Source organism: Sander lucioperca, chromosome 7 (genome assembly GCF_008315115.2).
Source record: "Sander lucioperca isolate FBNREF2018 chromosome 7, SLUC_FBN_1.2, whole genome shotgun sequence".
Taxonomy (NCBI): Eukaryota; Metazoa; Chordata; class Actinopteri; order Perciformes; family Percidae; genus Sander; species Sander lucioperca.
The window spans coordinates 2661604-2688087 of record NC_050179.1 but is presented as its reverse complement, the minus strand read 5'-3'; the positions used below and the strand labels follow the sequence as shown (position 1 = coordinate 2688087).

At 38.1% G+C, this 26484-nt stretch overlaps 1 protein-coding gene across 3 annotated transcripts in view; it reads right to left on the bottom strand.

Moving 5' to 3' along the window:
* Positions 1-2134: 2134 nt before the first annotated feature.
* Positions 2135-26484, bottom strand: part of ptprjb.1 (protein tyrosine phosphatase receptor type Jb, tandem duplicate 1) — a 41101-nt gene continuing 16751 nt past the window's right edge. Inside the window, exons 2-34 of one of the 3 annotated variants that reach the window (XM_036003294.1) lie at positions 24821-24842; positions 24377-24586; positions 23867-24127; positions 22872-23129; positions 17362-17619; positions 16932-17192; positions 14973-15230; positions 14490-14762; positions 13984-14250; positions 13572-13835; positions 12824-13081; positions 12565-12696; positions 12376-12498; positions 11468-11728; positions 10933-11193; positions 10593-10841; positions 9479-9745; positions 9105-9368; positions 8700-8966; positions 8437-8586; positions 8007-8214; positions 7717-7832; positions 7519-7606; positions 7377-7421; positions 7250-7258; positions 7028-7115; positions 6652-6742; positions 6352-6428; positions 5990-6124; positions 3414-3530; positions 2809-2969; positions 2548-2683; positions 2135-2435 (exon numbers count right to left, since the gene is read on the bottom strand). In XM_036003294.1, the coding sequence (XP_035859187.1) occupies positions 2277-2435; positions 2548-2683; positions 2809-2969; positions 3414-3530; positions 5990-6124; positions 6352-6428; positions 6652-6742; positions 7028-7115; positions 7250-7258; positions 7377-7421; positions 7519-7606; positions 7717-7832; positions 8007-8214; positions 8437-8586; positions 8700-8966; positions 9105-9368; positions 9479-9745; positions 10593-10841; positions 10933-11193; positions 11468-11728; positions 12376-12498; positions 12565-12696; positions 12824-13081; positions 13572-13835; positions 13984-14250; positions 14490-14762; positions 14973-15230; positions 16932-17192; positions 17362-17619; positions 22872-23129; positions 23867-24127; positions 24377-24586; positions 24821-24842 (5994 nt within the window). In that variant the 3' untranslated portion in view covers positions 2135-2276. Of the gene's footprint in view, positions 2436-2547; positions 2684-2808; positions 2970-3413; positions 3531-5989; positions 6125-6351; positions 6429-6651; positions 6743-7027; positions 7116-7249; positions 7259-7376; positions 7422-7518; positions 7607-7716; positions 7833-8006; positions 8215-8436; positions 8587-8699; positions 8967-9104; positions 9369-9478; positions 9746-10592; positions 10842-10932; positions 11194-11467; positions 11729-12375; positions 12697-12823; positions 13082-13571; positions 13836-13983; positions 14251-14489; positions 14763-14972; positions 15231-16931; positions 17193-17361; positions 17620-17809; positions 18338-22871; positions 23130-23866; positions 24128-24376; positions 24587-24820; positions 24843-26484 lie in introns of those variants that run through there. The other 2 variants (XM_031282724.2, XM_031282729.2) reach the window with 2 other exon arrangements.

Here is a 26484-nt window from a genome sequence, read left to right as displayed (position 1 = left end):
GCATGCAGCTTATTCTACGGTTTGCTTCTTTTGATCTTTCCATTTGACTGAAACAATTCAGAAATAATATAGGTATCAACAGTGCAGTGTCTAGCGTAGCTGTCACACAGATTGTGCAAGGTATGCTTTTAATGATATTAGCTTGTAAAATATTTTGTAGATTTGTAATTTTATTAAATATAACATTATGGTGAGAGTAAAAAGCGTTAAGCTGTTGGGTTATAGCAACACTACCACACAATACATAGCCATACACAAATGTGAAGTTAAAAAGTAATAACACCTCCAATCACATTTTGTTTTACAGATTGAAGGGTACACACATAAAACATTCTTGCTCTTTTTTACATTTATTTGCATTGTTCCAGCAAACATCACATAAAGCATTTCAAAAACATCCTACAACTTTGTGACTATTCATCAAGTGCTTTGAATCATTAAGTGCATTATGATGAAATACAAAGATGGAATATTCATATCTACAGGCTAACCACACACACATCAATTATTTTGAAAAACGTACCTGCTTCATGGAAAAAATCTGCCCTTTAGAAGCTGAAAAAGAGCTCCTCTGGTGATTTTAACATCACAGGAAATGTCCTTAGATAAACCAGATATGCTGCAGGAAGTGACATAACATGGTTGTTTCTTTGAGGAATGTACAATAGTAGAGAAGGACATGTATAAAACCAGCACAATCGGTGTGACTTCAAAGTACACACTGGTGCAGTATGGATTTTCTAACACCATACCTCCCCAGCAACATGTTCAGTTTTTTTGATTGTTTAAGTTCCTGAGCTGTTGTGTAATGTGATCCATCGCTTTAATCAAAAGAAGAAGAAAAATGATCAAAGTAAAATTGTAACAATGAAATGAGGGGTGGGTAGCAAAATGTTCCATCCAGTTTCACAAAGCACATGGCCAAAATGTAATCAACAGTACTGATCTTTATATATTAAAAAAGTGGACAGTGTATAGAAAAACAAATGCATCCAGTGCATTATTCACAACAGTGCATACACATACAAAAGTCTCTAAAATGAACAACAAAAGTCCTTCATTTAAAGGCATTGCACAGTTCAGATTGGTTTAAAAGGTGCACATAGAATTGGCCTGATGATCTGACAAACATCAATAAAATATGATGTATTGAGAAACTTAATCATATGGTTCCTGTAACAAGGCTAATATCATACAGTAACAGTCCCTTTTTGTCTTTTTCAGTTAGAAGACAAACATAATGGAGTGCCACCTACTGGCACTAAATCATACAGGTTTTAAAAAGGCACATAGTATTTATACCTGCAAATCATTGTACAAGGCAATACCAAAGGTTCAATTAATTACAAGTTTTTCTTTGTCAAAAGGGTAATCATACAGCATCCGACATATTACCTGAGAAAAATATTTAATCATCAGTAAGTCATATACAGTAGTAAACAAGCACAACATGAAAAAAAAACTGAGCAATACAAAAATCTGCAGTTATAAGAGGGAATCCAATTTTATAGTTTACCAAAGTTTACATATAATCCAAATATCTTTGGTCAGTGAGTATGTCCCCTATTTTATCTCCACATACAGTATAGCTCCCTCCATTGTCAAACATTCACCATTTTCACCAAATAAATACGACAAAATAGAAGTTTACATTCAGAAAGCTACACGATTTTAGGCCTTTATTTATATAGGACAGCTACATCCTGTAACGCCCTGCAGTGCCCTGCTATGATATGAACTACTACGACTACCATTTGTAGTCACTGTTCCATTATCTTTATTGTGACTACTATTGTCACTGTTCATCACACCCCCAACCGGCACCATCAAACACCGCCTACCAAGAGCCTGGGTCTGCCGAGGTTTCTCCCTAAAAGGGAGTTCTTCCTCGCCACTGTCGCACTAAATGCTTGCTCTTGGGGGAATTACTAGAATTGTTGGGGCTTTGTAAATTATAGAGTGTGGTCTAGACCTACTCTATCTGTAAAGTGTCTCGAGATAACTCTTGCTATGATTTGATACTACATTGAATTGAAATTGAATTGAATTGAATTAAAGACATTAAAGGGGAGAGAGAGAGAGCGGGAGAGAGAGAGAGAGAGAGAGAGAGAGAGAGAGAGAGAGACAGAGAGAGAGAGAGAAAGAGGGAGAGAGAGAGAGAGGGGGGGGTGCAAAACCATTTTTTTTAGCACAATCTGCATTCCCTTTGCAAATGTCTGCTCAGTTTCGTGCTAAGAGTAAAGAGAGAAGTGGAAGACCTGAGTGGTTTCTCGGGCCTATGCATTGTGGTACCCCTTTTTGGGAAAACCTTTTTTTCGTTCTACGTTCTCGTAAATAGAGAGTGCAGCGGCGTTTTGGTAGATTAGATCCACGTTGGTTCCAGTTCTTGATCTGATGATGTCCATGGCACACTGGTTTAAGAACACATACTGGTCCTGCAGGGACGTCATATATAAAAGTTTACTGAGCTGCAGCACACTTTGTATACTCCTCACATACTGTATTTCAAACAACATGTACCAGTAAGTAAATGTGACCGTTTCCTACCTCTGTCTGCACCATGAGGGGCCGGTGCATGCGCTGATCGTGGACGATTCCGAACACGTCCACAATATTTTCCCTTTCAATCTGGAAGATCAAACGGTCAATGGCTATGAAGGTGCCTGTGCGTCCAACACCAGCACTGAGTGTAGACAACAAACACAAGGAAGGGAGGAGAGACAAACAGAAAATCCGATGAATTGTTTTGTTATTTCCGAAACAGTTCTATAGAATTGAAGGCAAAGGAGTGTGTGTGTTCTGTCGGACCTGCAGTGGACCACAGTAGGAGAGTGTCTGGAGTATTGGTCCATGTGCTCTCTGACCAAATGTCTGAAGCTGATGAGGAGCTCGGTGGTTTGTGGTACGCCATGATCTGGCCAGGCTGTGAAGTGGAAGTGACGCACTGAACGGGTCTCTGCTGTTTTCACCTGAAGGACAAACATGCACACATAGTTGTGACGAAAAAAATCAATGTGTAGGCTACAGACACATTCGAAAATGCTGTAAAAAGTGTATAATTTCATTCAATTACAGCCACTGGCTGTGATGCAGAGAAACACATTTTCACAATTATTGACAAGTTAGATCACAGTGCCTTGGCTCAGAAGGTAACTGGATAACTAGGTAACTTTTTTTAAAATTGTAATTTATTGGTTGCAAAGATTCATGTTTTGTGAAATGTGTCTTTTCATCAGACTGCACATTCTTGAGATTATTGACAAGAGTTCAGTAGTGTTGTTTGTTCACTCATAGAGCTGATATGTACAAGTTTTCCAAACTAAAGGTGTTAAATAAGCACTAATGGGTGATGACTTCTACTGACACACAGTGATTTTCACCCTCTTCCAAAGGTTTTTTCTTTGGCCACTTACATTTTTTATGTCAAAGTCCCTGATGGTCCAGTCTTCAAGTGGTATCTCAGAGGTTGTTGTTACCGTGATGTTTTCAAAGTGCTTGGTGCCATGATCCCAGTATTGCTCGCATTTTACCTTAAAAAAAAAAAAAGACAATTGTTTAGTTGTCACAGACTGCATTCGGTAATACCACTTTTTAAAGTGCAGGTACATTTTAAAGAGAAAACCTTTTTTTCATTTTATGAGATTTTTAAACCAGCAAGGCAACACTGATATTTGTGTCAATCAGCTGTAGTGCTTCTTTTAAAGTGTTTATAATAGCACTGTGTGAGATGTGGAAATTCATCATACTTTTCATTTAATTTTCCTTCTTATTAACCTGGTACAACATTTTAGTGGTCAGGTCATACATGTTTCATACTACATTTATGAATCGCTGCTTATGGAGATGAACTACTTTACATTAAAGGTGCTGTAGGTAGGATTGTGAAGATCCAGGACTTAGCCAAAAAATTTGAACATCGACAACTTCTCAGTCCCTCCCCCCTTTCCGCTAAAGCCCAAAACGGTCTCCTAAGGGACCGTTCGGTATTTATGGAATGGACCACCAGAGGAAAATAGGGGAGGGTCATGTCTTTTTATTTTCTGCTGAGGGGAGGGTCACCCAACATTTTTTATTCATGAAAAGAGCAAAGTTTCAAAGTGGCTTGTTTGGTGCATATTTATCCATGTAGCTCTCAGTCTCGGCCCCCTAGCAGATGGTTTTGACCGCATACGCGGAGTTTGCTGGGGGGGACAGGAGGAGCACTGCTCCCTGGTGGCTCAAACGGGTAATTGCATTGTTTAAAATATTTGTGGAATAATTACATCTGGCATGACCAGATATTTTATAAATATCTTAAATAACACAAAACAACTAAATGGTGGTAGGTAATACATCAGAGTTCATATACTGCTTTGGTAAAAAAAAATGATTACCTGGCTGACGATGGGAGCAGCAGGACGCAAAAAAACGAAAATTACTGTTGCACTAGTCTGGACATCTTGCCGTGCCAACCTTGCAATAAAGGTTTCCTAAATGCCATGTATATAAATGTGATGTCAGCTTACTAATTGATTGCGGGTTTTGTGTAGATTTGGACTTTTATACGTTTATTCCACTTTGTTTAAACGGCGAAGTGGAGAGGCCTCGTATGTGACGCTCGTATCGGCCTTGCTGGATACACCGTATCATTTACCTTTTTGTGGATCTCCTGATCGCTGTGGATTACTTTTTTTTCGTGTCATTGGATTACGGCAAAATACGGATCTTTTTTCTCAACGTGTCTTAACGTTTTATGGTGTGACTGCGCTTGGTTTCTGCGTTTGGAGAGGCATCTCAACAGACTGTAGGTCCAACACTGATTGTTCACTGTTACATTTTAGTTGAATTTAAGCGTCTGTCTATTGCGTTCCAAAACAGCCGTGCCGCAATTGGATTTCATAAGGGCGAATTGTTAAATTGTTACAATGTAACTTAAAAACTTTAAAAATAAACATATGTGTTTTGGAATATAATTTTCAGCTTCGGCAGCTTTACCTATGTGCTAAAATATACAATGACGATAGTGACAAGTCCATAGCAACCAGTGTTGAATTGGTTATATCCCAGCGTCCTTTGCTGAATGGTCTCAATGTTTTATTGTTTTATTTCATATGAATACTAGTTTACTAGAGGAGTAACTTAGTATTTGAAGTAATGCAGTAATGCATGAAGTGTGCATTTAGTTTCCATGCTTACTGTGTTTCCACAACAATGTTAGTGAGTAAATCTACTGAAATGGCCACCACACCATAACAGAGGAGTGGGATGTGTAAGATGAGAATGCAGAGGTTAATTCTTGTACATCATGGCTGTAAAAATGAAATGGTAAATGTACTTCTTTGCTAAGTGCAAACTTGCACGTGAGGGGAGGGTCGTGCCTTTTTTTTCAAATTGTTTTGGAGGATCATAGGAAAATTATTACTGACGAGGGGAGGGTCACGTCTTTTCAGGTTAGAGGCCACAAAACTCCTCCGGTGGCCCCTTAATTAAATAACGAACAGTCCCTAAGCCCCTCCCCCCACTAGGGAGAATGAATGTGTGTGCATGAGAAGTGATTGACAAGCAGTTAGACCCCCCCACCCCCCCGGCCCTGATTGGAGCATCTGAACAGGGAGTGGTGGGTTTTTGCAAATCGCACCATAGGCTGTAGATGATGCAATAGAGGAGCCGAATTTTTTTTTCTCAATTACTAGCTTCATGTAGTTCTACTGGAACATAGGGTCAGTTTCAGCAAATATGACAGAAAATTAGTTTTATAAGTCTTACCTACTGCACCTTTAATTAAGCAATCATAATGTAATGCATTAACTTTCCGCAACATGTTTACATAAAGATGATAGCGCGCAATTGTTTTAACATGAAGAATGCATTCATGGACTATGTTACTGATTACATGTAGGATGAGATATCAGACACAACAGTATGCTAGCTAACACTAGCGAAGACACGTGTGTCCATGCATGTAAACATGCACGTTGCTGCTAGGCATTGCGTTTGTGTTCGAACTCACTCGTCCCTGTTCATTACAGCGTGTCAGCATGACCAGAGTCAGTACGTTCTTCTCCCAGATCATCCTCCAGAACTCGCTGACTGTGCTGGGCAAAGGACCCTGAGCTGCGATGTACTCCTTCCTGGAGTCGTAACCCTGTCAAATAAAACAACAGCCCAGACTCAGAAAACAAACGTTCGTTCCGTTTAGTTTTCTAGGAGATTCTCAAGTGTTTCCAACATCACTGTGGATGAAGGTGGAATAGTTTGAATGGCATGGCATTAAGCGAAAGAATGAGCAGATATTGTTGTTCAGCAGGATGTTTACTGAGACTGAAGCAATGACTGAGGCAGAGAGCTGTTTTAAAGAGGGTAAGTACGCACCGGCATGTAGTTAGCATTGATGTAGTCATCATATGGACTCCCATGGATAATAGAGAGTTTCACCCTAGAGGAGTCATCTGGGAGGTGAGAAAAAGGGGGGTAAGTGAAATGAAGAAATGCTACATGTAAAAAGGTTGTACTGATGCGTGACTGTGCGAATGTGTGACCATTTTTGATTTAATGTCTACTTAAAAAAGAGATAATGATAGTAGATACAGTATGATAGGCGATGATGTAGTTTAAAGAGTGAGGAGGGTTATTGTCGAAAGCAGCAGAGGTTGACTGGTTAAGGTAACTAACAGGGAAGCACGTTGTTGTAGCGGTTCTTGGGCTTGTTCTCCAACATCAGAGCATGTGTTTTCGACTGAGCTGTACCAACAAGCTTCAGGTCCTTTTGAAAGAAATAAAAAAAGTGTGATTGATGACTGGATGGCACCAAAAAAACAGCAACTTAATATTAGTAAGGAATCGGATGCACAATCTCAACAACTCATATTGTCCAAATGAATAAATGGCATGATTCAATATAGATTAAACTACATAATATATTGGACATTGTTTAGATATTGGTTCCAATGACAACTAACTATATTTCTTAGCAATAATTGCCTGCTACGGATAGGCTAATTTAAAAATTTTTTTTTAAATTAATTGGAATATTAAGCTCATGTTTCACCTCAAACTCTTCAGCAAAGCCACAGTTGGAGTCTGCTTTCTGCTTCTTGTAGTAAGCTTCGTAGTCCTCCACCCTCACAGCCACACTTCTGCTCAGATGAACACCAGAGGTCAGACAAGAGTCAGAAGTTTTGTTCAGAAAAACACTGTCTCTTTATTTCATAATGTATAACATTTGGTAGATCTGATCATACTTTGGTAAGTACAAAGGATTTGTACTTACACTTTGGCTCTGGAAAAACGAAGAGGGGAAAGCAATGTTGACCAACAGTTAAATAAACAATTGTTGTCCATTTACTTTAAACGTATAATAAATGTAAAATAAAAAAAAAATTAAATAAAAACATCACCTCATTGAATGTATCTGGATGTCGGGCGATTCTTTTTTGGATAACCTAAAGTACACGAATAGCGAGTTTAGAGTTTAGTCCTATAGACAGTGACTCAGTAGTCTTTTTTATTTCTTTTTTTATTAATATGACGATGACAAACCTTTTCCAGTAGATAATGAAGCCGATGAGGATGATGACAAGAATGCAAAAAATCCCCAATGTTGCTCCGACAGCAATGCCAATGACAGCTAAAATGTTGACAGAGATTACGACAGAAAGAGGCCAGTGAGCAATTTTTTTTTTTTACTTATGGGAGCATTTCAGAGCAGAAACCTATGTTCTGAATGTTATACTGTACCTGGGTTCTGTGGCAGTAAAACAGGATTATAGAAGGTTGTAACTGATAGCAGTGACCCTTGAACATTCACAAGGTTGTTCTGGAGAGTCAGTTTGGTGAACAACACAATAGCAAATCTGCAGGATTGAACAAATCAGTTAAGAGACATACACATATCTGAGACTTTAACTTTTTAATCCGTTCATCTCTGTTACTGAATATCTTAAAAATGTATTATAGAGAAGTTACTTCTTTATATTGTCTGCTTCTGGACACTTATTCATACAACACAATATTGTTTGTGCTCTTACTGGTAATTTCCAGTAGCGTCCAGAGCACCGTTAGTGTAGCCGTTCCATATGGATCCATCTCCAATTTCTAGGTTCAGATGGCTCTCTACACTGCGCGTTTGGATTTGCTGTGTCCGATTGTTGACTGTTGCCATGTATGCTGGAGTTTCCCCTGCCTTCCACTGATCATAAGTTGTCTCCACGTACTTTAACGAATCAGAATTGTTACCTGGAAGGACAGAAATTACAGTAATTGGCTTTTGACAAGGAAGTTGTTGTCATGAGTCTGATTTATTTATCATATGAAACAAATGAAGAAAACAGAGAGAAATACTTAAAGTAGGCATACATTAACTGATGTCCAGCAAATGGTCACTTCAGCACTAACGGATTACAATAGCACAACATAATATTATGCTTCCTGACATTAAAAAGAGAACAAGAAACCCACCAGAAAAGCTTTTTGTCACCAGCACCCCAACTTGTGTGATTGGCCCACTGGTGCTATCCAGCAGGATAGGGTCAATCTGAAGGGTGAACTTGTTGTATAACATGGAAGTCACCACCACCAGTGACTTATAGTTCAATGGAATGGGTGGATCTTTAAAAATAAATAAAAGTGAATTACATTTTGAAACATTTTTTTACTCAAATACATATTAGTATTTACATGCAGTTTTGTAATTATAATGTTCACGGAGCATAATGTCCTACTTGTGATGCCTGTCCAGCAGGAAAGAGACCAAGGAGTGCTGGGTAGTCCACAGCTCTGAGTCTCCACTGTCAGATTGTATTCAGTATAGTGACGAAGGTTGGACACAGTATACTCGCAGCAGGAGGTGTTTATTGAGTTGTTCTCGTCGTTGTTTACAGTGACCTGGAAGCCAGAGTATTGGCCATTGGGTTTGGTCCAGGACAGGTTGATTTCTGCGTTTTTTGTGTTTGGCCCAGTACATGTAAGGGATGTCACCGGGCTTGCATCTGCAGCATCAAACAGAAATGAACACATGTAGCATTGTTCCCCTTTTTTTTTTATATGTGCTCAGTTGAAAGACAAAATGATTTGAAAATATGATTGCAATAAGTGTATTGAAATTAATCAAGCTGGGATGACCATACTTGTGCATTTGGAAATCCATCTTGGAGCACCTTTGGTTCCATCGGAGGTCACTGTCGTCACATTAAAGTAATAGCTGCTGCCAGGAACTAGATTATTGAAAGTATAACGTGTTTCTTGAATTGTTATATTACTAATAGGCCCATCTGAGCCTTGCCAGGTCAGATAGTAACGATAGCTTTCCTTGTATTCGTCGGGATTGTTCCACGTGACTGTGATGTTCTCCCCTTTTGTAGAAGTCATAAGATTCGTCACACAGAACGGTCCTGATTGTTTGAAAGAAATTTGAGCGATATAAATGTTACTAGATAGTAAAGGTGAAACATAAAAGTGTGTGCGTCTGCACATTGCTTGGGTACATAAATAAAACTCTTACTTGTAGTGACCATGTAGATCTGAACCATTTCACTCTCAAAATTCATCGCACCCACTGTTGCAACGGAGAAGTTGTAAGAAGTTCCAGAAAGCAGGGAACCAAAAGTATGACTGGTGTTGGTAGTGATGTATGTTCCTCCCTGAGCTGATAGGTTAGTCAACTGGTAGTAGAATGATGCACCGTTCATCAGCGGTGCTTCCTTCCACCTGACATGAATGGAGCTGGTTGTCTTCAACAGGATCTCAATCGGCCCAGGAGGGTTAGGGACTGGAGGGAAGAAATTGCAGAACGTGAACTTCAACAAGCAGACTAACCAAAATATGAATGCTTAAAGGGCCATACTGATAGTGTTTTATGATTTCTATTATGTATATAACACAAAGATTTTCCAGAATCGCAAGCCATTTTTCGAAGCATGCCATAACTTTTTAGTTGCCCTACATGACTACTGTATATACATATATCACATTGCAGAAATGTATAATCAATTTACAACAGGTAAACCATTACAGTAAACATTTCATTGCATTTCATTTTTTGGGCTTTGTTATAATAATGCTGTTGTGAGAACTCCCTGTTTATGCAATAAAGGAAGCTCTGACGTGATATTTAAGGTTGCTGAGGAGCAACATTATTTATTTGTGAAATGACCACACAGTCACATCATTACAATACACTGACTTATATTCATTGGATTTCTTTTGCCAATCAATAACAGCTGATTAGAAAGATATTTTTCTTGCATTATTGTCTTGTGTGACCTGTGTGATGCCAGAGAAGGGGCCGTTAAGTCATTGTGCATCAGCTCCTTGAAAGCACCATGAAGGTTTGAGCATCAGCTTTGCTCACAACTGCAGTGCCACAATGATGACTCATGTTAAACTGATTATTAAAAATTGAAGTCAAACAATGTTTCACTGTTGTGGATACCAAATGTCACACATTTTCAAGGTCAAGTTAACTTAATAAAAACCACTGGATGCCCATGGAATGGAAGATAGGCGATCCAAAGGAAAAAAAAAAGACTGAAAAACTGCTGTAAAGTTTATGCAATTTTGCGAATTACTAAATGAAAATGAAACAACTGAAAATCTAACAAATGTATCATACTTACAGGTTGCATTAGTAATGGATTCAGATGATGCATTGAAGGGTCCACTATATGTGGTTACCATGGCAGTGTAAAGCCTCCCAGCTGACAAGTTGTCAAACAGAAAAGAGGTACCGGTGGAGTTCAGGAAAGTGGAACTGCTGTTTAGGTAAACCGTATAACGCTCCACTTTCCCAGGAGGTTTGGTCCACGACACCAGGATTGAACTATTGGAGCCCTGGCTGGAGATACGGGGTTGCACTGCCTCAGGCTCTGTTGATATGCGGAGGAGGAAGGATTAAAGCTGAGCAATCACCATGACAATAAAAAACAACAACCAAAAAACAGAAATGACAGGTCTTACTGGTGTACTGGGAGGTGCAGCTTGCTTCCCCTTTGATGCCATTTGCTGCTCTGACAAAAACACAGAAGGTGCAGTTGGTCCCAGGGGGAAGCTCTGAGATCTCTGCGACTTCTCCTGCGACGGTTTGGTTTTGGGACACACAGCCCATAGTCCTGACCCAATATGTGTATTCAGGCTTGTACTCCAGTGGTTTCTCCCAAGTCAGACGTACAGCAGTTGTGTTTAAGGTTTCAGGTTTCAACTGTCCAATTCTATATGGACCTACAAACAGAGAAGAAAGTGTTTTTTTATGAATCAACATAAAGCACATAATCTTCTTTTATATTCTCTCGCTCTATTAAATATGCAGCACTCGCCTCAGTACAAAGGCTACAGAGATAGCTAAAACATAAAGGAATAATAAAATGATAAACTTAACTTGTTATGTTTTATTGTTATTCACTAAGGTTGTTTTGCTTATTTGGTTTGGGGTTAATTTAGCTACTTCCCAGGTGTAGGGACAGTATCTTGGATATGATATACAGTATATACATACGTGTAAAGTAGGACACTGTCACAGGAGCTGCCTTAGTGCCATCTAGTGTCTGTGTGGTGACAGTAAAGTTGTAATTGCTCCCAGAGAGAAGTCCAGTGATTATTATCTGTTTGTTTGAGACTACTTCAGACGCAAAAATGGAGTCGTTGGTGGTCTGCACCACATATGAATAGTAAGGTTTGCTCTCTGGCTGATCCCACACCAAGGTCACTGCATTTGTGGTGATGTCTGTCTGTGTCAGATTGGTTACAGGAAATGGTCCTGAGGAAATGAGACAGAGGAGATACAATGGATATGAAGAACAGATATGTGTTTTTATGTGTCAGATTTGGGCAAAATAATATAAATAACATATGTGGTTCGCCACACAGGCATGAGGAGTTTGGAAGCCATGCTGTCGTAATTAGGTGCTCAATATGTCAATTGGCACTTCAGAATGGCCTTGATATCTGTCAGAGTGTTCATGTACATGTACAAAGGTTACTACATAAAAAAACTAAGATTTAAGTAGTTAAAAGTAAAATTAAATTCAAGTCTTGTTTTGTTTAGCTTTTGTTTTTTAGCATCGTTACTTAATTATAATTGAGAAACTATATAAATATATATATATATATATATATATATATATATAGTTTTCTTACAAGGCTTTATCATTATTTGTTAAATACTATTATTATGTGCAAAAATATCTCTTTAGGAACCTGTCACTGTTACTATATCACAATAATAAAAATAATCAGAAAAAAAATAAATCTAAGTATACCAGTTAACAAATAACAAAATTCAAAGATCAAATTTGTAATTAGATGAATGACTAAATTAGAAACCCACACTTAGACAAACTTTTGAAAAATAGAAGTAATAAGTAATAGCCCTGGTGTAATCGAATATGTGTTAATCACACTCACTGGTATAGCTTTCTGTTGTCACTGCAGTGCTCTGATAGTTCAACACGCCTTCAGTAACAACAGAGATACTGTAGAGGCTTCCAGACTGGCGGTTGTCCAGCAGGAACCAGTTGTTTCCACTTAAGGTAAAGCTGGACGTGAAGTTGTACTGATTGTAATCCATGCCATGTAGAAAGGGCCCAGTTCCATTTAAGGAGCCATTAAAGCTGGACACGCTGAAGTTGTACTGATTGTAATCCATGCCATTTGGAATGGGCCAGGTGAAGTTGATGGACTTCACAGTCTGAGACGTCACCATGATGGGTCCAGGAGGGTTGGGAACTGAACAGAAGAAGGAATACTGTTTTGTTAGTGCCAGATTCAGACGCTACAGCCATTTCTAAAATAAATATTTGGCAAAATACGGTACAACATAAGGTTTATAAATCACAATGTCGATGTAACTCACAAGTTGCGTTGCAAACAGATTTGTTATTCTCAAAAGGTCCACTTTTTGTGACCACTACTGCACAGTAAACCACTCCTGGTGTCAGGCCCTGAAACTTAACAGTAGTGTTGCTCGAATTCGTGCTGGTTATCCCCGACTGCACCATGTCTCTGAACAGCTGGACAGTGTAGGAGTCCACCTGCCCAAATGCTGGTGTCCAGCTCACTAACATGGTTGTTGTGCTTCCTATGGCTATGATGTCAGTTACAGCATCAGGCTCTGTAAAATAAAACATTTAACGTTATGTAATAAACAGTTAGAAAATCCTTAGTTTTAGCTCTGCCTGAACATGTTAAATTAACTTGAAGAATTGAGAATACAGACCTAGAGAATACAGAATAATTCTAACACAGTTATGTATTCTATATGCAATCAAAATGTAACTGTATTCTGACCGATTGGTATAGAAACATTTTAAAATACATTTTCTAAACCTGTAACTTTTCCACTTTCATTATCTGTGCAGTAACTTCACCTTTAATTCTAGCATGTTATTTTCAAAGTGCACTCCAGCGAATTTACAAATGAAGCTCAGATTAAAGGAACCATAGAAAATAATAGTAATACCATACACGCTTAAGGATATTTAGTTTTCTGGTCTTTCAAAACACTTTCATTTCTGTATTCCTTTGGATAGTGCTGATTGCATTTTTGATTAAGCAAATTCAACTTTTTAGCCAGCCACATTTCCAAAGCTTTGAATACATACTTGTGTAACTTGATGTGTTTACAACTGCGGACATAACGCCTTCTACAACTGTAAACACTTGAAAAGAGTACAATTTTCCAGGGGTCAGATTGAAGAAGGTGTAAGTCTCATTCTCAGTCGAATCATTCTGAACCATCGTGGCGTTCTGGAACGCTATCACCAGGTAGGTGTAGGAAGGCTTATGATCACTTTGTCTGAACCACGTCAGCCGGATCGCCGTGGTGCTCACATTCTCCACTGTGAGGTTGGTCACTGCTTTGGGCACTGCAGCAAATACAGCAGAGAGTTATGTGAGACCAAAGGCCACAATAAAAAAAGGGCATTTTACATTTTTGTGGTATCCTCAATCTTTTTAAGTATATGGGATGTTTCTACAGAATCCATTAATGCATGTTTAAATGTAAGGCCTTACTTGTGTAACTGAATGTATTTTCCACCGTGGATTCACTTCCTGTTGCTGCTATCGTCGTAACACTGATATTGTATCTAGTTCCCGGCTCCAGGTTGGGTACATCAATGTTGTTAATGCTGACTGTTGTGTTAAACAGTGGTCCTGCAGTATTGTAGGTTTGAACCAAGTAGTTGTAATACATCTTGGCTCCCTGCGGGTCTGACCATTTCACTTTTACTGAGGTGGTGGAACTAGCGCTGGCTACAAGGTTCAACACAGGGTTGGGCACTAGAAAAATGACAAACAAGTCAAATGTTAATTAAAAAGTAATTAAATTAGTAGATCATCAACATCACTTATTATATATTTATAATATATGTTATGTAATAAACAGTAATATTCTTAGGTGCTGGCCGGATAAAACAATGGGTTGTTAAACAAACAATTGCATAAACTACAACATGAATTGAATCACTCCAAGTAATAGAGACACTTCTACTTCCTTTGTTTTTTCCTGTTGTACTTACACGTGAAAGTAGAATTATAGACAAATGTGCTTGATAAATTCATGGCTCCAACTGTTTGTACAGTTATATTGTAGGAAGTTCCAGAGAAAAGCGAGTTCAGCGCTGTGCTATTGACCAAGGAGCTTATATATTGTACGTTGCCACCATCAGACTGGTAGGTGATACTGTAGCTGATGTTTGGAGCATTCTCCATCAAAGCAGGAGTCGCCCACTTCAGAGAGATCGAAGAGTTTGTCCTCTGACTGAAGATGATGGAGCCAGGAGGTGTGGGATCTAAGAGGTATGAATAACAGGTGCACACACACTTATAACTTGTGTTTCTGTCATTATTCATGTTGATTGGTTTTAATGGTTTTAACCCACAAAACTAAATTCAATTGCAAAACATTGTTAGAAAAATGACTCTTATATCGAGCTGCAAAAGATCTGAAAACTAAATCATTAACATCATTAGTCAATAACAGCATAGGTTGTTAAACTTACCAGTGGCAAATGAAAACTGATCAGACATCTCACTAAAGTTTCCAGCTACAGCGGTCACTGTGATAAAAAAGATTCTCCCAGGATATAAATCAGTAAAAAAGGCTGTAGTGAATGCTGCTGTAGTGTTATACAAAGTATGTCTCTCATTTGAAATGGTCACAACGTAGTTATCAACTGTCCCTGCAGGCAAAGTCCAGCTGATCTTCACGGAATGGGTTCCTTTTGCTGTAATCTTGATGTCCACAGGCTTTTCAGGCCCTGTATAATAAAAAAGTAAAAGGTGGTTTGGTTCTTTGTCATAATAAATTAAATACATAATATCCATTTATGATGATAATAGAAATAAAGTACATATATTCTTCTGCTTCTGCTGTTAACGCTTATTTCATCAATGAAAAACATCAAATATTGCAATGTGATCTATATATATATATATATATATATATATATATATATATATATATATATATATATATATATATAAAGTAATCCATACACCATACTTCCAATCCATGTATTCCTAAACTATCTATGTTCTAAAATATGTTGTATATATTCTAAAATAGTGCCAACACAAATAACATTGACAATATATTAACTCAAATTACTAAAAATGAATCAATATAATCAATCAATTATGATATTATATAAAAAATTCTAATATTTGACAATTAAGAGTCTTTCTATCAAGTAATTAATTAAATAATTAATTAATTAACCAACTAATTGTTGCAGCTCCACATGCATCATAATTGTTGGTTAATACGGGTTTTAGCTGCCTTTTATGAACACCATTTCCCACAAACCCAATGCAATTACAGGTTAAAGTAACCTGAACCTGTAATGTCACACTTTACTTTAGGTCCTCCAAACCCACATCCTGTTTTCGATCACTAGAAAACCATCCTCAATGATATTTGAGTCTTGAGCTTATTAGACTTAACATAAAGTGTTCAAACACAGCACACCAAGCGTAACATGCCACAGTGGCTAGTAGCAAAATACCACAGCATGCCCATCATGGGAAGTCTTCTTTGTACCAAATTGTTTTGGGCTTCCCAAAGAAAGCTGACCAGTGTAATTCCTTTGACAGGTAAAATGAACCCTTTGGTTAATTTGTTTTAAAAAGATTAAGGCCATTGTTGCGCCTCTGTGAGGCCGTACTTTGAGCTAGATGCTACTGTCAGCATGCTAACATTCTCACACTGACAATGCTAACATGCTGATGTTTAGCAGGAGTAATACAGTAGTCACCATGTTCACTACTATAAAGAAAGAGCTGTTTCCATCTGGTTTAGTCCATACCATGTTCACTATCTTAGTTTAGCATGTTATCATGCTAACATTGACTAATTCATAGAAAAGACAAAGTAGAGCTGAGGTTAATGATTGTCATTAGCTTTGCAGGTATTTGGTCATAAATCAAATTACTGGACAAACTGGAATTTTGACCTGATGATAGCGCTAGAGCAAAAGTAAGAGGATCACTAAGGTTATTACGATTTATCCTGAAGGGGGGTATGTCTACCAAATTTCAAGGTAACGTATCCAAATGTTTTTGAGATATTTTACTCAAAACGACATGGCAAACTCATGGTGATGCTTGAGAAAAGGTCAGGTGATCGCCAACATCAGTCGGCTTCATCCTCTGGAGACTATGACTGTCTCTACAAAATGTCATCGCAACCCACTATGTAGTTGTGGAGATATTTCATGCCACTAACATGACTAAAAACAGCATATCCAACCCTGTCTGTCAAGCCAAAACAAATTGGCTGCAACACTAAAGAGATGTGCCATCAAAAACATCCCTAAATTGTCCAGAGCTACAACCCAAATCCAGCACAAACAGAACAGCTCTAATGTACAAGTTGAAACCATCGCAGAGACTTCTCCACCAGGTATCCTCAACAGACGTCCTGACAGTAAAAACCACATATACTGTAGATGCGTACTTACTTGTGTATTGAGAAACAGCTGAACTCTGTCCAACAGTACTGCCATCACCTGCCACTGCAGTAACAGTAATGTTATACTGGACACCAGCAGTCAGGTTAGTAATGTTTTTCTGTCTTTGATTCACACTGTCACTGCCATTTACATTTCCACCAGTCCACTGTACTCTATAGGAGGAGCTGTTTCCCTCTGGTTTAGTCCACATCAGAAATATAGACGAAGTTGTGACTGCAGTGACAGTGAGGTTCCTGACCACTTCAGGCTCTGTGAATGCAAGAAAAACACAAGGTGAGGGGAATACATACAAAACAAAATGTTGTTAATCTAAATGGAAATACTCTAAAGTGACTTTTTATTTTTTATTAATTTTTATATAATTTTTATTATATTATTTTATTTTAATTAGATGTTCAATACAGAACGTGTGGCTTACTTGTGACTGAGATGAATGTGCTACATTCTCCTTTTGTTCGATTGTTTCCGGCGACGGCAACGATTGAGATTGTGTAGATGGTGCCAGGGATCAGGTCTAATAGCACGGCAAAGGTACTGTCTGTGTATCTGATCATCAGCGCTCCACCATTATCCCACTCCACCCTGTACATGAACACCGCACCAGGAGGTGAGGTCCAGTTCACAGAGATGGAGGAGGTGTTTGTGGACACAGTAGGTTCCCCAATTTTACCAGGTCCTAAAGTAAAGGGGAGGATATGAGAGGAGAGGGGAGGAGAGAAAATGACAAAAAAATCAAAATAAGAAAACAAAAAGTTAATGAAATAGCCGTCCTCGTGTAGTCGTTCAGAAACACATCCCAGATCCAGCACATCCATGGCGCGATTTAAATCACTGCAGTGTCCTCAGCACATCAAATGCGTACTTACTTGTGTATTGGAAAATATCTATCCTCTGTCCTTCAGTAATGCCATCACCTGCCACTGCATTGACAGTTATGTTGTACTGGACACCAGCAGTCAGGTTAGTAATGTTTTTATGTGTTTGAGTCACAATGTCACTGCCATTTACATTTCCACCGGTCCACTGTACTTTATAGGAGGAGCTGTTTCCCTCTGGTTCAGTCCACATCAGGGATATATAGGATGTTGTGATTTTAGTGACATTGAGGTTCCGGACAACATTAGGCTCTGTGACAACAGAGAGGTGAACGCAATAAAGAAAATACGACAGTCAAATATGAGTTATGTCTATGACAAAATACAGGAATAACTTCATCAGAAAACCACTAACTCAAGTTTAAGTCTAATACAGTCTTATACAGTTAACCTGGAGGATAACTAAAACTGACTATGATATTAATGTAGATAGTGAACCACTGCACATCTTACTTGTATACAGTGAAATTGTCTTTGCCTCTCCAAAAGTTGCCTTATCTCCAGCCACTGCTATGACAGTAAAATTGTACTGCACCCCAGCAGTCAGCCCAGTGACATTTATGTTTGTTTCAGTAACATTATCACTCAAGTTAGTTGTTCCATCTGTCCATTGTACTGTAAAGAAAGAGCTGTTTCCCTCTGGTTTAGTCCACATCAGGGATATATAGGATGTTGTGATTTTAGTGACATTGAGGTTCCTGACAACGTTAGGCTCTATGAGAACAGAGAGGTGAACGCAATAAAGAAAATACGACAGTCAAATATGAGTTATGTCTATGACAATATAAAGGAATAACTTCATCAGAAAACCACTAACTCAAGTTTAAGTCTAATTCAGTCTTATACACTTAACCTGGAGGATAACTAAAACTATGATATTAATGTAGATAGTGAACCACTGCACATCTTACTTGTATACAGTGAAATTGTCTTTGCCTCTCCTAAAGTTGCCTTATCTCCAGCCACTGCTATGACAGTAAAATTGTACTGCACCCCAGCAGTCAGCCCAGTGACATTTATGTTTGTTTCAGTAACATTATCACTCAAGTTAGTTGTTCCATCTGTCCATTGTACTGTAAAGAAAGAGCTGTTTCCCTCTGGTTTAGTCCACATCAGAGATATAGAGGATGTTGTGATTTTAGTGACATTGAGGTTCCTGACAACGTTAGGCTCTGTAAGAACAGAGAGGTGAACGCAATAAAGAAAATACGACAGTCAAATATGAGTTATGTCTATGACAAAATACAGGAATAACTTCATCAGAAAACCACTAACTCAAGTTTAAGTCTAATACAGTCTTATACAGTTAACCTGGAGGATAACTAAAACTATGATATTAATGTAGATAGTGAACCACTGCACATCTTACTTGTATACAGTGAAATTGTCTTTGCCTCTCCTAAAGTTGCCTTATCTCCAGCCACTGCTATGACAGTAAAATTGTACTGCACCCCAGCAGTCAGCCCAGTGACATTTATGTTTGTTTCAGTAACATTATCACTCAAGTTATTTGTTCCATCTGTCCATTGTACTGTAAAGAAAGAGCTGTTTCCCTCTGGTTTAGTCCACATCAGGGATATATAGGATGTTGTGATTTTAGTGACATTGAGGTTCCTGACAATGTTAGGCTCTGTGAGAACAGAGAGGTGAACGCAATAAAGAAAATACGACAGTCAAATATGAGTTATGTCTATGAAAATATAAAGGAATAACTTCATCAGAAAACAACTAACTCAAGTTTAAGTCTAATACAGTCTTATACACTTAACCTGGAGGATAACTAAAACTATGATATTAATGTAGATAGTGAACCACTGCACATCTTACTTGTATACAGTGAAATTGTCTTTGCCTCTCCTAAAGTTGCCTTATCTCCAGCCACTGCTATGACAGTAAAATTGTACTGCACCCCAGCAGTCAGCCCAGTGACATTTATGTTTGTTTCAGTAACATTATCACTCAAGTTAGTTGTTCCATCTGTCCATTGTACTGTAAAGAAAGAGCTGTTTCCCTCTGGTTTAGTCCACATCAGGGATATATAGGATGTTGTGATTTTAGTGACATTGAGGTTCCTGACAACGTTAGGCTCTGTGACAACAGAGAGGTGAACGCAATAAAGAAAATACGACAGTCAAATATGAGTTATGTCTATGACAAAATACAGGAATAATTTCATCAGAAAACCACTAACTCGAGTTTAAGTCTAATACAGTCTTATACAGTTAACCTGGAGGATAACTAAAACTGACTATGATATTAATGTAGATAGTGAACCACTGCACATCTTACTTGTATACAGTGAAATTGTCTTTGCCTCTCCAAAAGTTGCCTTATCTCCAGCCACTGCTATGACAGTAAAATTGTACTGCACCCCAGCAATCAGCCCAGTGACATTTATGTTTGTTTCAGTAACATTATCACTCAAGTTAGTTGTTCCATCTGTCCATTGTACTGTAAAGAAAGAGCTGTTTCCCTCTGGTTTAGTCCACATCAGAGATATAGAGGATGTTGTGATTTTAGTGACATTGAGGTTCCTGACAACGTTAGGCTCTGTAAGAACAGAGAGGTGAACGCAATAAAGAAAATACGACAGTCAAATATGAGTTATGTCTATGACAAAATACAGGAATAACTTCATCAGAAAACCACTAACTCAAGTTTAAGTCTAATACAGTCTTATACAGTTAACCTGGAGGATAACTAAAACTATGATATTAATGTAGATAGTGAACCACTGCACATCTTACTTGTATACAGTGAAATTGTCTTTGCCTCTCCTAAAGTTGCCTTATCTCCAGCCACTGCTATGACAGTAAAATTGTACTGCACCCCAGCAGTCAGCCCAGTGACATTTATGTTTGTTTCAGTAACATTATCACTCAAGTTATTTGTTCCATCTGTCCATTGTACTGTAAAGAAAGAGCTGTTTCCCTCTGGTTTAGTCCACATCAGGGATATATAGGATGTTGTGATTTTAGTGACATTGAGGTTCCTGACAATGTTAGGCTCTGTGAGAACAGAGAGGTGAACGCAATAAAGAAAATACGACAGTCAAATATGAGTTATGTCTATGACAATATAAAGGAATAACTTCATCAGAAAACAACTAACTCAAGTTTAAGTCTAATACAGTCTTATACACTTAACCTGGAGGATAACTAAAACTATGATATTAATGTAGATAGTGAACCACTGCACATCTTACTTGTATACAGTGAAATTGTCTTTGCCTCTCCTAAAGTTGCCTTATCTCCAGCCACTACTATGACAGTAAAATTGTACTGCACCCCAGCAATCAGCCCAGTGACATTTATGTTTGTTTCAGTAACATTATCACTCAAGTTATTTGTTCCATCTGTCCATTGTACTGTAAAGAAAGAGCTGTTTCCCTCTGGTTTAGTCCACATCAGGGATATATAGGATGTTGTGATTTCAGTGACATTGAGGTTCCTGACAATGTTAGGCTCTGTGACAACAGAGAGGTGAACGCAATAAAGAAAATACGACAGTCAAATATGAGTTATGTCTATGACAAAATACAGGAATAACTTCATCAGAAAACCACTAACTCAAGTTTAAGTCTAATACAGTCTTATACAGTTAACCTGGAGGATAACTAAAACTGACTATGATATTAATGTAGATTGCGAAACACTGCACATCTTACTTGTACACAGTGAAATTGTCATTGCCTCTCCTAAAGTGGCCTTATCTCCAGCCACTGCTATGACAGTAAAATTGTACTGCACCCCAGCAGTCAGCCCAGTGACATTTATGTTTGTTTCAGTAACATTATCACTCAAGTTAGTTGTTCCATCTGTCCACTGTACTGTAAAGAAAGAGCTGTTTCCCTCTGGTTTAGTCCACATCAGGGATATATAGGATGTTGTGATTTCAGTGACAGTGAGATTCCTGACTACTTGAGGCTCTGTGAGGGAAAAGGTACAGAACTGCTCTAAGGTACAAGTTGAAATCATTGCAGAGACTTCTCCACCAGGTATCCTCAACAGACGTCCTGACAGTATACACCACATCTACTGTACATGCGTACTTACTTGTGTATTGAGAAACAGCTGTACTCTGTCCAGTAGTGCCGTCATCTGCCACTGCAGTAACAGTAATGGTATACTGGACACCAGCAGTCAGGTTAGTTATATGTATGTTTGTTTTAGTGACATTATCACTCCAGTTAGTTGTTCCATCTGTCCATTGTACTGTAAAGAAAGAGCTGTTTCCCTCTGGTTTAGTCCATATCAGAGATATAGAGGATGTTGTGATTTCATCGACAGTGAGATTCCTGACTACTTGAGGCTCTGTGAGGGAAAAGGTATTATAGGAAAATAAAGACTTTTTAAAACCATTTCATCGCACAAATTCTTCTTTGAGTCAGTCACAATAGTAACAGTGCAACCAGAGCCATGTTGCCTCAGCAACATTATCAAGCTGCCTCCATGCAGCTGGAAGTTTATCTAGCATCTTTGTGTTGTGACACTTCTTAAGGCACTTGGTCATAAATCAAATTACTGGACAAATTAGAATTTTGACCTGATGATAGCGCTAGAGGAAAAGTAAGAGGAGCACCAAAGTTATTACGATTTATCCTGAAAGTGGCATATGTCTACCAAATTTCAAGGTAACTTATCCAAATGTTTTTGAGATATTTCACTCAAAACGACATGGAAAACTCATGGTGATGCTTGAGAAAAGGTCAGGTGATCACCAACATCAGTCGACTTTATCCTCTGGAGACAATGACTGTCTCTACAAAATGTTATCGCAACTCACTATGTAGTTGTGGAGATATTTCATGCCACTAACATGACTAAAAACAGCATATCCAACCCTGTCTGTCAAGCCAAAACAAATTGGCTGCAACACTAAAGAGATGTGCCATCAAAAACATCCCTAAATTGTCCAGAGCTACAACACAAATCCAGCACAAACAGAACTGCTCTAAGGTACCAGTTGAAACCATCGCAGAGACTTCTCCACCAGGTATCCTCAACAGACGTCCTGACAGTATAAACCACATCTACTGTACATGCGTACTTACTTGTGTATTGAGAAACAGCTGAACTCTGTCCAGTACTGCCGTCATCTGCCACTGCAGCAACAGTAATGTTATACTGGACACCAGCAGTCAGGTTAGTTATATGTATGTTTGTTTTAGTGACATTATCACTCCAGTTAGTTGTTCCATCTGTCCATTGTACTGTAAAGAAAGAGCTGTTTCCCTCTGGTTTAGTCCATATCAGAGATATAGAGGATGTTGTGATTTCATTGACAGTGAGGTTCCTGACTACTTGAGGCTCTGTGAGGGAAAAGGTATTATGGGAAAATAAAGACTTTTTAAAACCATTTCATCGCACAAATTCTTCACTGAGTCAGTCACAATAGTAACAGTGCAACCAGAGCCATGTTGCCTCAGCAACATTATCAAGCTGCCTCCATGCAGCTGGAAGTTTATCTAGCATCTTTGTGTTGTGACACTTCTTAAGGCACCCAGCGTCATCTTTAACAAGTGACCAAAGCCCCTCATCTGACTTCTGCTATAACAGAGTAAAAGCAGCTTGACATAAAGACATCCCTGGATCACTAGTCCAGTAACACAACAGCAGAGTGCAGGATAAATACAAGATGAGGGAGACAGAAATAAATAGAGCAAATGGAAAAAAAACTACTGACTGTGGCAAGTGTGTTTCAGAGCACAGTTGCTCATCTAAGAAGCTACAAAAGTTAAAAAAAAATCTGTATTGTAAAATAAAACATTTCCTTAATTGTGACTGACTACCAGGTCCAAAAACAAAGAGGAGAGGACCAAACCATTATTTATGAGTAAAATCTGTAGGACTTTTAGTATAATTGTGATGTGCCTTGATTTAAAATAAATACCACACAGAGCGATTTCAGTGACAGTGAGATTCCTGACTGTGAGTGACCAAGAGGTGGATGCAAAGAAAACAACGGCAGCAGAATATAATTCATATATGACAAAGTACAGGAATACTACCATCTTACAACATAAGCCAAATTTAAATGTCTACTTACTTGTGTACTGAAAAATATTGGCTTTCTTTCCTTCAGTACTGCCATCATCTGCCACTGCAGTAACAGTAATGTTATACTGGACACCAGCAGTCAGGTTAGTAATGTTTTTCTGTGTTTGAGTCACACTGTCACTACCATTTACATTTCCACCGGTCCACTGTACTGTATAGGAGGAGCTGTTTCCCTCTGGTTTAGTCCACGTCAGAAATATAGACGAAGTTGTGATTACAGTGACAGTGAGGTTCCTGACCACTTCAGGCTCTGTGAGTGAGAGAGAAGTCGGAGGGAGTAAGAATGCATTTGCCATGTTCTTGTTACTCATCATTAGTGTAACACAGTATAATCATCTTTGTATTTGATATCTGTGGTTAATTCATGCTGAGAGATCTTCTGTTTGACAGACATGCTCAATCTGCAGCAATGCTGCTGGTACTATACTGTATAAAAGCATTGTTGTAGACATGGTAAAGGTCAGGAATATAAGTGATTTAACAAAGTAAGCACACTTACTTGTGGTGGCCTCCTTACAGCAGTTCAAACAACTACTGAAGATTTGATAGACTACTCCAGGAATCAAACCAGTTATCAAACCATTTTCAGTGAAATTGATCGGGATTGACTGATTGATGATGGAGAGGGTGCAATTTGGTCTGGATCCAAACGTGACTGTTGTTGTCGTCGTTGTAAATGTTTCCGTTTCATTGCTGCTACATTTAATACCTAAGACATAAAAGACAAATAAGAAGAAGAAGAAGAAGAAGAAGAAGAAGAAGAAGAAGAAGAAGAAGAAAAAGAAGAGAAACAAAACCAACAATAATAAATGAGTACAAACACATTTAAAAAAGCTCCATTTCCGCAGAGATATTGACAGGAGTGACGTAATTAACAAGCCTATATTACATTAAAAACAAAATACAGTATTTAAATATAAAGAGACAGCACACGTGTACTTACTGAGGCATTCTGCTTGGGAGATCTGTGGAGAGAGAAGAGCAAAAGTAAATAAATGATATTTCACCAGCAGAGGTCAGCATTGAGTTGAAAACAGCTTCAAAGCATCAAACCCAACCACCTGTTTAATGTCGCAGGGCATCTGTAAATTTAGCAACAACTGATAGTACTGTTAAATAGGTCGTGTCTCCTCACTTTCTTAAACACCAGCCTTTTGTGATCCCGTCCTTCCAGTGAAACCACATGTAAGGCATGTTTCCCAATGTGAAGGTCTAAATGCTGTTTCAAAGCCCTTCCTAGACTCCCAGGAATTACATTCTGGTATATTAATAATGAGCTCTTCATAGGGCTGCGTATCAAACATCAATACATTCTGAGACAATAGCACTGATTATCAAATGTGTGAAGGGTCAAACGTGCTTATATTTCCAAAAACTAAAGTATCATATAGGCACAGCTATTGATGTCTAGCACTAGTTATTTATTAGTTCATTTTAATTGCCCAAGATTAGTCAAATGTTAGTACATCAACTCTAAACATACAGTAATAAGCATGTAAAATAACCACCATGTGTGAGTTTTAAATTAGAAAATGTAAACTTCTAATAAATAATAATAAACTTGTAGTCCATATAGCTCAGAAAAAAGAGCTTTGGTTTATTCATCAAAACACGTTCTTTTCAATGGTGCAAATAAATGCACAAAAGCTCAGTATTATGGGAGAAAGTCCCATTGTAACTGATGAAAAGATCATGTTTGTGTGTCAGTTAGTACAAACTAAAAAGTAGACCCTGTTAATACCCGACCATCAGTAATCATTCTGTGGCCTTAGCTAATGATCAATATGTGGAACTGTTGAAAATACTGTTCTTCCTCCTTCCTCTGGATAGCTCATAGCTCTCATGCTCCAAAACAATTGCAAACAAGTTCTGACAGTAAACAATATCATTACGCATGAGGACATATGACTTCATGTCCATAGAAACTCCAACTCTGTATTTCTACCGTGGTTACCATCCTAGTCCTGGTATCTGGACTAAACACACAGCTCTGATACCACATTACTTATTAGCCAAAACGTAATCAGCCCAGTGTCTCTCACTGTTGCCTTTCAGTCTGTTTACCACACAGCTAAACATTAAACACATAGCATCATAGTTTAAAACTACATCATTCTCTCCACCACAAAGATAACCAATCGGATCAATCATTTACTCCTGATGATAGAATAGATTTTACAGCAGTCCTGCATCACACAAGACCTAATCAGATCATACTTTTAAATGAAATAGGCTATGTCAATGTTAAATATTACATTAAACACAATAATGTGTTCAATAATAACAATAATGTTCACTGCAGCTTTAATTAAAACTATCATGAAGGTAGGATTCATTACACTGCCATTGTGTTAAACTGCGTTATTTAAAGTTGGGTGTACTTAATTAAACCATAATAAGCAGCTGAGTGTAGCCTATATCTCTTGTATTTATTCCTATTCAGAATTATACTTACATTGTAAATCTTGAACATGTTTTGGCAATATTGTACTTAATTACAGTCATGCTAATAAAAGCAAATTTGAATTATTAAATGTATATACAATAGAACGGAATAGGATAGGTCTAACTACTCAAAAATTGTCAGACCATGAAACCGAGAAAGAA